The following is a 12,213-nucleotide window of genomic DNA, read 5'->3' on the forward strand; positions in this document are numbered from 1 at the left end:
TATATATTTCATGTATATTATATATTTCAACTATGTTATATATTTCATATATATATTATTTCATGTATATAATATATATTTCATATATATTTCATATATATTATATATTTCATACATATTTCATATATATTTCACATATATTATATTTCATACATATTTCATATATATTTCACATATATTATATATTTCATACATATTTCATATATATTTCACATATATTATATATTTCATACATATTTCATATATATTATATATTTCATACATATTTCACACATATTTCATATATATTATATATTTCATACATATTTCATATATATTTCATATATATTATATATTTCATACATATTTCACACATATTTCATATATATTATATATTTCATACATATTTCATATATATTTCATATATATTATATATTTCATACATATTTCATATATATTTCATATATATTATATATTTCATACATATTTCATATATATTTCATATATATTATATATTTCATACATATTTCATATATATTTCATATATATTATATATTTCATACATATTTCATATATATTTCATATATATTATATATTTCATACATATTTCATATAATTATATATTTCATACATATTTCATACATATTTCATATATATTATATATTTCATACATATTTCATATATATTTCATATATATTATATATTCATACATATTTCATATATATTATATATTTCATATGCATTATATATTTCATATATTATATATATTTCATATGGATTATATATTTCATATATTATATATTCATATGCATTATATTTCATATATATTATATATTTCATATGCATTATATATTTCATATATATTATATATTTCATAAGCATTATATATTTCATATATATTATATATTTCATAAGCATTACGTATTTCACGCATTCTATATATTTCATATGCATTACGTATTTCACGCATTACATATATTCATATGCATTACGTATTTCACGCATTACATATATTCATATGCATTACGTATTTCACGCATTACATATATTTCATATGCATTACGTATTTCACGCATTACATATATTTCATATGCATTACGTATTTCACGCATTACATATATTTCATATGCATTACGTATTTCACGCATTACATATATTTCATATGCATTACGTATTTCACGCATTACATATATTTCATATGCATTACGTATTTCACGCATTACATATATTTCATATGCATTACGTATTTCACGCATTACATATATTTCATATGCATTACGTATTTCACGCATTACATATATTTCATATGCATTACGTATTTCACGTATACATATATTTCATGTATATTTCATGTATTACATATATTTCATGTATAATATATTTCATGTATATATTTCATATATATTTCATGTATATTTCATATATATTTCATGTGTATTTCATATATATTTCATATACATATTTCATATATATTTCATATACATATTTCACACAGTATGTAGATTTCGTCTACATACTATATTTCACACAGTATGTAGATTTCGTCTACATACTATATTTCACACAGTATGTAGATTTCGTCTACATACTATATTTCACACAGTATGTAGATTTCGTCTACATACTATATTTCACACAGTATGTAGATTTCGTCTACATACTATATTTCACACAGTATGTAGATTTCGTCTACATACTATATTTCACACAGTATGTAGATTTCGTCTACATACTATATTTCACACAGTATGTAGATTTCGTCTACATACTATATTTCACACAGTATGTAGATTTCGTCTACATACTATATTTCACACAGTATGTAGATTTCGTCTACATACTATATTTCACACAGTATGTAGATTTCGTCTACATACTATATTTCATATATTATAGATTTCATATACATTATATATTTCATATATTATAGATTTCATATACATTATAGATTTCATATAGTATAGATTTCATATATATTATATATTTCATATATTATAGATTTCATATATTATAGATTTCATATATTATAGATTTCATATATATTATAGATTTCATATAGTGTAGATTTCATATATATTATAGATTTCATGTATATTATAGATTTCATGTTATATATTTCATATATATTATAGATTTCATATATGTTATATGTTTCATATATGTTATATATTTCATACTTCATATATATTATGTATTTCATATATATTTATATATAGTATATATATTTCATGCATATTGTATATATTTCATATATAATACATATATAATTTCTTTTTTTCTTTTTTGAGATGGAGTCTCGCTCTCTGTCGCTAAGGCTGGAGTGCAGTGGCATGATCTTGGCTCACTACAACCTCTGCCTCCTGGGTTCAAGCGATTCTCCTGCCTCAACCTCCTGAGTAGCTGGGATTACAGGCGCCAGCCACCACGCGTGGCTAATTTTTGTATTTTTAGTAGAGATGGGATTTTACCCTGTTGGCCAGGCTGGTCTCGAACTCCTGACCTCAGGTGATCCACCTGCCTGGGCCTCCCAAAATGCTGGGATTACAGGTTTGAGCCACCGTGCCAGGGAGAAAAAAACAAAACAAAACAAAACAAAACAAAAACAAAACTGAAGTATGTCCATGGGTCATACAACTCAACAACTCCAAGCCAAGAATTTCTGGTTTGTAGACCTTTCTATTGGTACAAACCTTGAGGCTAATTCTTACCATCAGATTTAGCTCCTTTCTGATACATTTGATCCCCATCCTTCTCCTCCCTGCAAAAAGAAAAAGGCAGAACATACGGTAAAGAAAGTGTCAGTAGTAATGGCTGAAACCACTTACAGCAAGGCCTGTGCTATGCTTTCTGGAACTGCGGCACCTTTGCTGAGCCTGGACTATTTTATCCTCTAAATGTGCACCTGTTGAAATCATGTTAACTTTGCAAGATCTGGTACAAATGCTGCCTTCTTCATGAAACGTTCTCCAATCCAACCAACTAGGTGGAAACGCGCTAGTAGCTTCTAGTTGACTGGTTTCATGGTCAGTTGGACCTCCCACAGCAGAGCTCAGCGCAGAGCTTCCAGTGCTTGGCGGTGTTTTAGAACCAAACTAAGGTCTACTTGCCCAGTGCAGTGACATTAGATTGCCACACGGAGGTTTTGCTGCAGTAGAAAGGCAGGGCGCCTAGCAAAGAGGGGAGAATTAGTGTAGCTCAAGCTTAATATATATAAATATACATTACATATAATACATATTTCATTAACTTATGAAATATATACTGGGGACCTAAACTTCCCCAGCCTGACCAACACAGTGAAACCCCCTCTCTACTAAAAATACAAAAATTAACCAGGCGTGGTGGCAGGCGCCTGTAATCCCAGCTACTCAGGAGGCTGAGGCAGGAAAATCGCTTGAACCCGGGAGGCAGAGGTTGCAGTGAGCCGAGATCACGCCACTGCACTCTGGCCTGGGTGACAGAGTGAGACTCTGTCTCAAAAAAAAAAAAAAAAAAAAAAAAAGCTGGGCACGGTGGCTCACACCTGTAATCTCAGCACTTTGGGAAGCCGAGATGGGTGAATCACAAGGTCAGGAGTTCGAGACAAGCCTGGCCAATGTGGTGAAACCCCCGTCTCTCCTAAAAATACAAAAATTAGCTGGGCATGGTGGCGCGCGCCTGTAGTCCCAGCTACTGGGGAGGCTGAGGCAGGAGAATCGCTTGAACCTGGGATGAGGAGGTTGCAGTGAGCCGAGATCATGCCACTGCACTCCAGCCTGGGCGACAGAGCGAGACTCCATCTCCAAAACAAAACAAAACAAAACAAAACCTGAACTTCCCATGGCTTGCAGGAAAGGATTTTTTTTTTTTTTTTTTGGAGATGGAGTCTGGCTCTGTCGCCCAGTCTGGAGTGCAGTGGCGCGATTAAGGTTCACGGCAACTTCCACTTCCTGGGTTCAAGCCATTCTCCTGCCTCAGCCTCCGGGATAGCCGGGACTACAGGCGCGCGCCGCCATGCCCGGCTAATTTTTTGTATTTTTTAGTAGAGACGTGGTTTCACCGCGTTGCCCAGACTGGTCTAGAACTCCTGAACGCAGGCAATCCACCCGCCTCGGCCTCCCAAAGTGCTAGGATTACAGGCATAAGCCACCGGCCCGGCTGCAGGAAAGGATTCTTTTAATTTTTTTTTTTTTTTTTGAGACGGAGTCTGGCTCTGTCGCCCAGGCTGGAGTGCAGTGGTGCGATCTCGGCTCACTGCAAGCTCCGCCTCCTGTGTTCAAGCGATTTCCTGCCTCAGCCTCCCCAGTAGCTGGGACTACAGGCGCCCGCAACCTCGCCCGGCTAATTTTTATTTGTATTTTTAGTAGAGACGGGGTTTCACCCTGTTAGCCAGGACAGTCTCTATCTCCTGAGCTCGTGATCCGCCCGCCTCGGCCTCCCAAAGTGCTGGGATTACAGGCGTGAGCCACCGCGCCCGGCCAAGCATTCTTAAAGATAGGGGTAATTTCAGAAAAGAAGTTACAGGTAAAGTCATAAATCAATACACAGAGGTTATACATTGGTTTGCCCTAAAAAGGCGGGACATCTCCAAGCAGGAGCCCACAGGTCATAGATGGATTCAAAGATTTTCTGATTTGCGATTGATACAAGAGGTGAAGCTTTGTCTAAAAATTTCGGATCAGTAGAAAAGAATGTTAGCTACAGCTTGTGGGCATGACCTTCTTCAGGAAGAAGAAACTTAGAGAAAAAACAAACCACCAGTCAGAGTTCAGTCCTTAGCTCCCCATTCTCTGAGGTCTATGTGCCAGCAGATCCATTTGGTGGGGGTCTGGGTTTCTAAAAAACAACTCAGGGACATGTGTTGATGTTATCTTTAGTTTTTATAGGGAACCAAACATCCAGTTATTTTAGTTTCTTTGGCTATTGTTTAAAGTTATTATTGCCCTCTTGCTTATCAAGGGGTTCATTAACTTTTCAAGGCTATCTAAGTGCCGGGAATTTCTCTTGAAGTAACTCAAGATTTTCCTTTATTTCCATGGTTGGGGGCCTGCAGGCCCTAAAAGGGGTCCCTGCTCCGTCTCAGCTGGGCCTAGGCGAAGGTCTCTTCCTTTTTCTGAGACGGTGTCTCCGTCTGTTGCCCAGACTGGAGTGCAGTGGCATGCTCTCGGGTCACTGCAACCTTCGCCTCCTGCTTCAGCCTCCCTAGTAGCTGGGATTACAGGCGCCCGTCACCACGCCCAGCGAATTTTCTGTATTTTATTAGCGAGGGAGTTTCACCATGTTGGTCAGGATGGTCTCGAACTCCTGACCTCAGGTGGTCCGCCCGCCTCTGCCTCCCAAAGTGTTGGGATTACAGGCGTGAGCCACCGCACCCGGCCTAAGGTCTCTTCCTTAATGACTGCCGTTGGACTGAAAGGTGTCCAACCTAGAACAGTTTCGCACCTACCCCTATCCCTGTTGGATGCTCATTATTTTTTAAAATGGAATTTACCAAGCGTGTTCAGTCTTCAGCTCGCTAATTTCTCTAACGGCCCTACGTAGTCAAACTGAGAAAACTGTTCAGTGGGGGCGACAAAAGCCAACGCCCGTGCAACCCCCAAATCCGTGGGTCGATCTCACTTGTTTAATACCCCAAGCCCTGTCCGGGGGGAAGAAAGACAACCTCCCGAGGCCCTCAAGGCAGGTGCTTATTTGAGCTTCAGATCTAAAGCTGCGAATGGACAGAACCCACCCAGTGCGGGGTGGACCAGCGAGAGACAGCGCCGCGACAAGCGTTAGAGAGAACGTCCGCCTTGAAAAAAATGTCACCAGGCAAACTTCCAGTTTCACTCCGACCAGTGGCCCAAGGCCTTTTATCCTAGTTGGCAGTGGTCCACACCCAAAGGCTACCCCACCCAGCCGCTCCCTCAGGGTTTCTCCACACCCTGTAGAGCCTTTTGCACGTCTCGAGGGTGTGACGGTTACGCCGTGACGCTACTCCAGAGGAAGTGGTAAGACGAGCGCGGTAACGGAGCTCTTGAAGGGCTGCAGCCCTAGCACGGAGAAGCGCGCTAAAAGCGTGGAGGCGGGACCAATTTATGACTGACGTCTACCCACACCCATTGCTTTTCTGATTCCTTCTCAAACAAACCAATGAATGCGACGACGGAGACAGCAGCGTGCCCCAGGCGCTAGAAGTGGCTCTGCCCCTTCTACTTTGCCGCCCTTTGGTCGCCATGCTTAGTGTGGCTACTGCCTCTGTGCTACTTGAGGCTCTCCTATGGCTTTTCGATGCCTTCGATGAATCTCTACCTAAGCACTTCTTCCCTTTCACCGCCAACTCCCACCTTCTCGGGTTTCTAGCTCGCTCACTTTACATCCAGCCACACTGGAGATGGCGGCCGGAGGCGGGCCCGAGGTGGGGGGGGGGGGGTGACCAGCGCGGTGACGTCAGCGCGCTGCGTGTCGGCAGGTGGAGGAAGAAGGGAAAGTTTGGCCCGTGCGTGGGGCTGGGGTGGAGGGCGGGACAGAGGGGCTGGGCCCAGGCAAAGCTTCTGTCGCTGCTGCTGCGGAGGCCGAGGACAGGACGTGGGCTGGGCCGGGCAGTGCCGGACTCGGAGGAGCAGGAGGCGAGGTCCGCCGGAGCTCTGAGCCCCCGCTGCTCTGCCGCGCGGTGACCCCGCACCCCGGCGCCGTCCGACCCGTGGCTGTTCCGAGACGATTGGTGGGGGCGCGGCGGCGGCGGCGGCTGTTGGGGGTGGGGAGACGCGCGGCGAGGAGACGAGCGAGGTCAGCGAGTTTGAGGGAGGACCGCGAGCCGCTGCCGCCGTCATGTCCGAGGACTCGAGCGCTCTGCCCTGGTCCATCAACAGAGACGATTACGAGCTGCAGGAGGTGATCGGTGAGAGCAGGCGCTGCGGAGGGGGGAGGCGCGGCGCTGGGCGGCGGGGGACGCGGGAACGTGGGGAGCTGCGGGAGCTCGGGGAGCGCAGCCCTCATAGGAATTCGTGGGGCGCTTGCGGGGCTGCGGGCTTGTAGGACGCTTGTGTCGAGGAGCGCGTGTGAGACGGGAAGGGGGTTTTGAGGCGCGCGCCTGTGAGGTGGCGTGGGGTGGGGTGAGGCTTGAGGGGGCTCAGGAGAGATTTGTGTACAGGATTCTCAAATGTGTGGACAGGAGCGACCCATGTGTCTTATAGAGAAAGAAAGTGCAGGTGTGGGACAGGCCTTTCCGAGGCTGTGTGAGAAATGGGATCTTGAAGTGGGCACAGCCATCGATTTCTGGGATTGTGGGATAGATAGGGAGCTTTAGTTTTTCCTCCATCCGTGCTGGGGCGAGCTGGGGATCCTCCAGGTGAAGCTGCAGGAACGGCGCTGAGCAACCGAGACCCAACTTATGACTCCTTCCAACTGACTTTCCAGTCGGGGAGGTAGACATTAAATAAGACAAAACAAGTAAGAAGGGCTGGGCGTGGTGGCTCACGCCTGTAATCCCAGCACTTTGGGAGGCCGAGGCGGGCGGATTAGGAGGTCGGGAGTTCGAGACCAGCCTGGCCAATATGGTGAAACCCCGCCTCTACTAAAAATACAAAAATTAGTTGGGTGTGGTGGTGCGCGCCTGTAATCCCAGCTACTCGGGAGGCTGAGGCAGAAGCATCCTTGAACCCGGGAGGCGGAGCTTGCAGTGAGCCGAGATCGCGCCACTGCACTCCAGCCTGGGCGACAAAGCCTGACTCCGACTCAAAAAAAAAAAAACAAAAAAATTGAAGAGGCTTTGGCAAGTGCCATGAAGGAGATAAACAAGATGTTCTGATAGAGAATAACCTGGAGATCTACTTAGGGTGATTTCAAGGAAAATTCTTTTTCTGAGGCGATGACATTTCAGTTGAGCCCTGAAGCATGAGAAGTGAGGATTAAGAGCCTCGGGAAGATTTTTCCTTACAGAGGGATATAGAGATGCAGTGGCCTTGAGTAAGGGAAGAGCTTGATTTGTTTTAGGACCTGAAGGAAGGCTGGCAAGGATAGAGAGGGAAGGGAGGAGCCAGATCTTAGGGATCTTCTCAGCTTTGGTACAGATTTTGGAATTTTAAGTATCACTGGAGGCCCTCAAATAGTGCCTTGACGTGATCCGATAAATTGGGCTGGTGTGTGAAAAGATTTGAAGGGGGTCCAGGAATACCAGTTGGCAGAGACCAAAACTTGCACAAACATAGATTGTAATTCTCACAGAAGCCTAGGGATTGGGAGGAGGCTGGGGACTGGGGATGAGGGGAGTATTTGTTGGACAACAATAACCCAGTGACCTTGGAAATCAAAAGGGGGTGGGTTTAGCTATACAGGCTCAATCCAACGGACATGAGCAGACACCTGTGTATTGGAGGAAGGCGAATTATCTACTTTGCCAGCATCCTGCCCTAAAATTAGTTTTATAACAAAGACCAACTGAAGACTTCCTAGCTGCCTTGGGGGTGTCAGTGTTTATTTCACTGTGGGTTTAAAAAGAACTTCGTGAAATAATTTTAGTTTTTACTTTACTTGCCTTTTGTTTTAAGACAATCTGGGCTTAAAGCAATATTGGTTTGTATAGGAAAAACAAAAACAAAACAAAACAACTCGGAGTAAATAAAGACATCACATCTTTGCTTAAGCCACTTCATGGGCCTGTGTCCTTGCTACATATTGGGTCTTTGACATGTATTCGTTGGTTCTAAAGACAGCTAGTTCCTGGTCTGGACTGATTGCTTCTGGTTCCCCCAGTCAGAGTTTCATATTGAAGGAAAGGATTAAATGGAAGATTCCAAAATGATGTCAGAGAAGTAAAGAGGAGGTTCCCTATCATCATTTTAAAAGGAGAGTTTTTTTTGTTTTTTTTTTTTCTGGTAGTGTGTCCATCTTTCTAGGGTGAAGAGGATGGTTGTAGTCATTCTCAAAGCCTTTGCTGTTAAGGTGGCAGAGAATTTCAGAGTTGCAAAGGCGCTAGAGATTTCGTGATTTGTTTATTTGGTGTCCTCAGACCCATAGGATGTCTGTGAGTGGGCAAAAGGGAGTCTCTCAGTCTTCTGGATAGGGTTAGTGTTCCTCACATTCACAAAGTGGTCCATGGTTTTTAAAAGGTTAGGAACTCCAATGTGATTTGACCATCTTTCATAGATTTAAAACAACTTTACTGAGGTATAATTTAATATAAAATTCACCCATTTTAAGTGTAACATTTAGTGGTTTTTAGTAAATTCCCTGTGTCGTACAACTATCACCATAATCCAGTTTTAGAATATTTCCATCATCCCCATGAGATCTCTTTTGCTTTCTTACAGTTAATCCCTTTTTCTACCTCGAGCCTTAGACAACCACAAATCTACTTTTTGTCTCTATAGACTTGCCTTTTTTGGACATTTGTATAAATGGGATCATATAACATGTGGTCTTTCATGTTTGGTTTCTTTCACTTAGCATAAATATTTTTTCATTTAAAAAAACAATTTTGAGATATAATTTACGTACCATAAGATTTACCTGATTAAAATGTACAATTCAATAATCTTTTAGTAAATTTACATAATTGTTCAGTCATCACCACAATCCAATTTTAGAACATTTCCATCATTCCAGAAAGATGCCTCATGTCCATTTGCAGTCACTCCCTGTTCCCACTCCCAGCCCCAGGCAATCACAAATATACTTTCTGTCTCTATAGATTTGTCCTTTCTGGACATTTTATGTAAATGTAATCATATAATATGTGGTCCTTTGTGTTTGGCTTCTTTTACTTTCCATAATGCTTTTCGAGGTTCATCCATCTGCCATGTAGTACATGGTTCCTTTTTATTGGATACCAGTTAATGGGCATTGGATTGTTTCTGCTTTTTGGCTGTTTGGAACAAGGCTGCTTTGAGTATTCACATCAAGTCATCCCATGAATATGTTTCATTTTTCTTGGATGTATACCCAGGAGTGGAATTGCTGGGTTATATCGCAAATTCAACTGTTTAAGAAACTGCCAAACTGATTTTCAAAGTAACTGTACGATTTTATGTTCCTACTAATAATTATAAGAGTTCTTGTTTCTCTACATTTGTTGTCTTTTTGCGTGTAACCATCCTAGTGACTATGAAGTGGTATCTCATTGTGGTTTTGATTTGCATTGCCCTAATGACTAATGATGATGAACATCCTTTCATGTCCTTATTTATTAGGCTTTCATGGATCTTCTTTGGTGAAATATCTATTCAAATCTTTTGTCCACTTGGACTGCCCATTGGTTTTTTGTTTTTTTTTTTTTTTTGAGATGGAGTCTTGCTCTGTTGCCCAGGCTGGGGTGCAGTGGTGCCATCTCGGCTCACTGCAACCTCTGCCTCTTGAGTTCAAGCAACTCTCCTGCCTCAGCCTCCTGAGTAGCTGGGGTTATAGGTGCCTGCCACCATGCCCAGCTAATTTTTGTGTTTTTAGTAATGATGGGGTTTCACCATGTTGGGCAGGCTGGTCTCAAACTCCTGACCTCAGGTGATCCGCCTGCCTTGGCCTCCCAAAGTGCTGGGATTACAGGGGTGAGCCACTGCGCCTGGCTGTTCGTTTTTTTTTTTTTTTTTTTTTTGAGTTATAGAAGTGTGTGTATGTGTGTTTGTATGTGTATTCATTCTGGGTATGTGTCGTTCATCTGATATATGATTTAATTTAAATATTTTCCTGTCTGTAGTTTTTTTTTTCTTCTCATTTTCTTTCTTTCTTTTTTTTTTTTTTGTTTTGAGACAGAGTCTTACTCTGTCACCTAGGGTGGAGTGCAGTGGCATGATCAGAGCTCACTCCACCTCCTGGGCTCAAGTGATCCTCCCACCCCTGCCTCCCAGGTAGCTGGGACTACAGGTACATGCCACCACGTTTGGCTAATTTTTGTGTTTTTTGTAGAAACTGGGTTTCGCCACATTTCCCAGGATGGTCTCAAATTCCTGATCACTCAAGCGATCCGCCTGCCTCAGCCTTCCAAAGTGCTAGGATTACAGGCGTGAGCCACTGCGCTTAGCCTTCTTTAATTTTATTATTATTATTTTTTTTGAGTTGGAGTCTTACTCTGTTGCCCAGGCTGGAGTGCAGTGGCATGATCTTGGCTCACTGCAACCTCCGCTTCCTGGGTTCAAGCAATTCTCCTGTCTCAGCCTCCCGAGTAGGTGGGATTACACGTGCGTGCCACCACGCCAGGCTAAGTTTTTGTATTTTTAGTAGAGACTGGGTTTCACCATGTTGGCCAGGCTGGTCTCGAACTCCTGACCTCAGATGATCTGCCTGCATAGGCCTCCCAAAGTGTTGGGGTTACAGGTGTGAGCCCCTGCGCCTGGCCTCTTTCATTTTCTTAATGGAGTCTTTTAAAGTACAAAAGTTTTGAATTTTGATGTTTATCATTTTTTTCTTTTATTGATTTTGCTTTTGGTGTTGTATCTAAGAAATCTTTACTAACCCAACATTGTGAAGATTTTTTTTTCCTGTTTTTTTTTAAGTGTTAGTTTTAGCTCTTGCATTTAAGCCTCTGATACATACTGAGTTAATTTTTGTGTATGGTGTGAAGTAAGGTGAACCACCTTGTTTTACAGTTGAAGACACAGAGACAGAAAGGTAAAATGACTGCCTAAAGCCATATAGCTAATTAGAGGCAGAGCCAGTACTGGCATCTGTGTCTCCTGTAGCCTAATTCGGGATCCTTGTTCCTGTATCTACATTGATTGGTTCTTGGATATAAACTGGAAGGTGGGAGTCATTGTCTCACAGATTAAGGGAATTATCTCCCCTGCTTTTTTCTGAGAAGGGTCTCACTCTGTCACCCAGGCTGGAATGTAATCACAGCTCACTGTCTCACTGTACGAACTCATGGCTCGAGTGATCCTCTTGCCTCGGCCTCCCCAGTAGCTGGACTACAGGCACGTGCCACCATGCCCACCTCATTGTTTTATTTTTTTGTAGAGACAGGGTCTCATATGTTGTCCAGGCTGGTCTCTACTTCTGGGCTCAAGTGATCCTCCCACCTTAGCCTCCTAAAGTATTGGGATTTACAGGTATGAAGCACTGTGCCTGGCCAAGGGAAGTATCTATCCTTAGAGTGAAAAAAATCTGATGGATGTTCCACACCTGTCACGTCCTTCCAGTCTGCTCCTGACAGCCTCTCTCCATTTTCCCAACAGGGAGAAAAAAATTTTTTTTCTTTGAGCTACAGCCTAGTACAAGTAGCAAGTTTCAGTAAAGCATTGTATTCTTATTCTAACTTTGCTTCCATACCAAAATGTTTGTTACATA

At 42.3% G+C, this 12,213-nt stretch overlaps 1 protein-coding gene across 1 annotated transcript in view; it reads left to right on the forward strand.

The window, feature by feature from the left end:
* Positions 1–6,110: 6,110 nt before the first annotated feature.
* The window catches only part of OXSR1 (oxidative stress responsive kinase 1), a 91,947-nt gene continuing 85,844 nt past the window's right edge, over positions 6,111–12,213 (forward strand). The window contains exon 1 of the mRNA XM_004033859.5: positions 6,111–6,838. Within this exon, the coding sequence (XP_004033907.2) occupies positions 6,769–6,838 (70 nt within the window). The 5' untranslated portion in view covers positions 6,111–6,768. The remainder of the gene's footprint in view (positions 6,839–12,213) is intronic.

The sequence above is a fragment of the Gorilla gorilla genome, chromosome 2 (genome assembly GCF_029281585.2).
Source record: "Gorilla gorilla gorilla isolate KB3781 chromosome 2, NHGRI_mGorGor1-v2.1_pri, whole genome shotgun sequence".
Taxonomy (NCBI): Eukaryota; Metazoa; Chordata; class Mammalia; order Primates; family Hominidae; genus Gorilla; species Gorilla gorilla.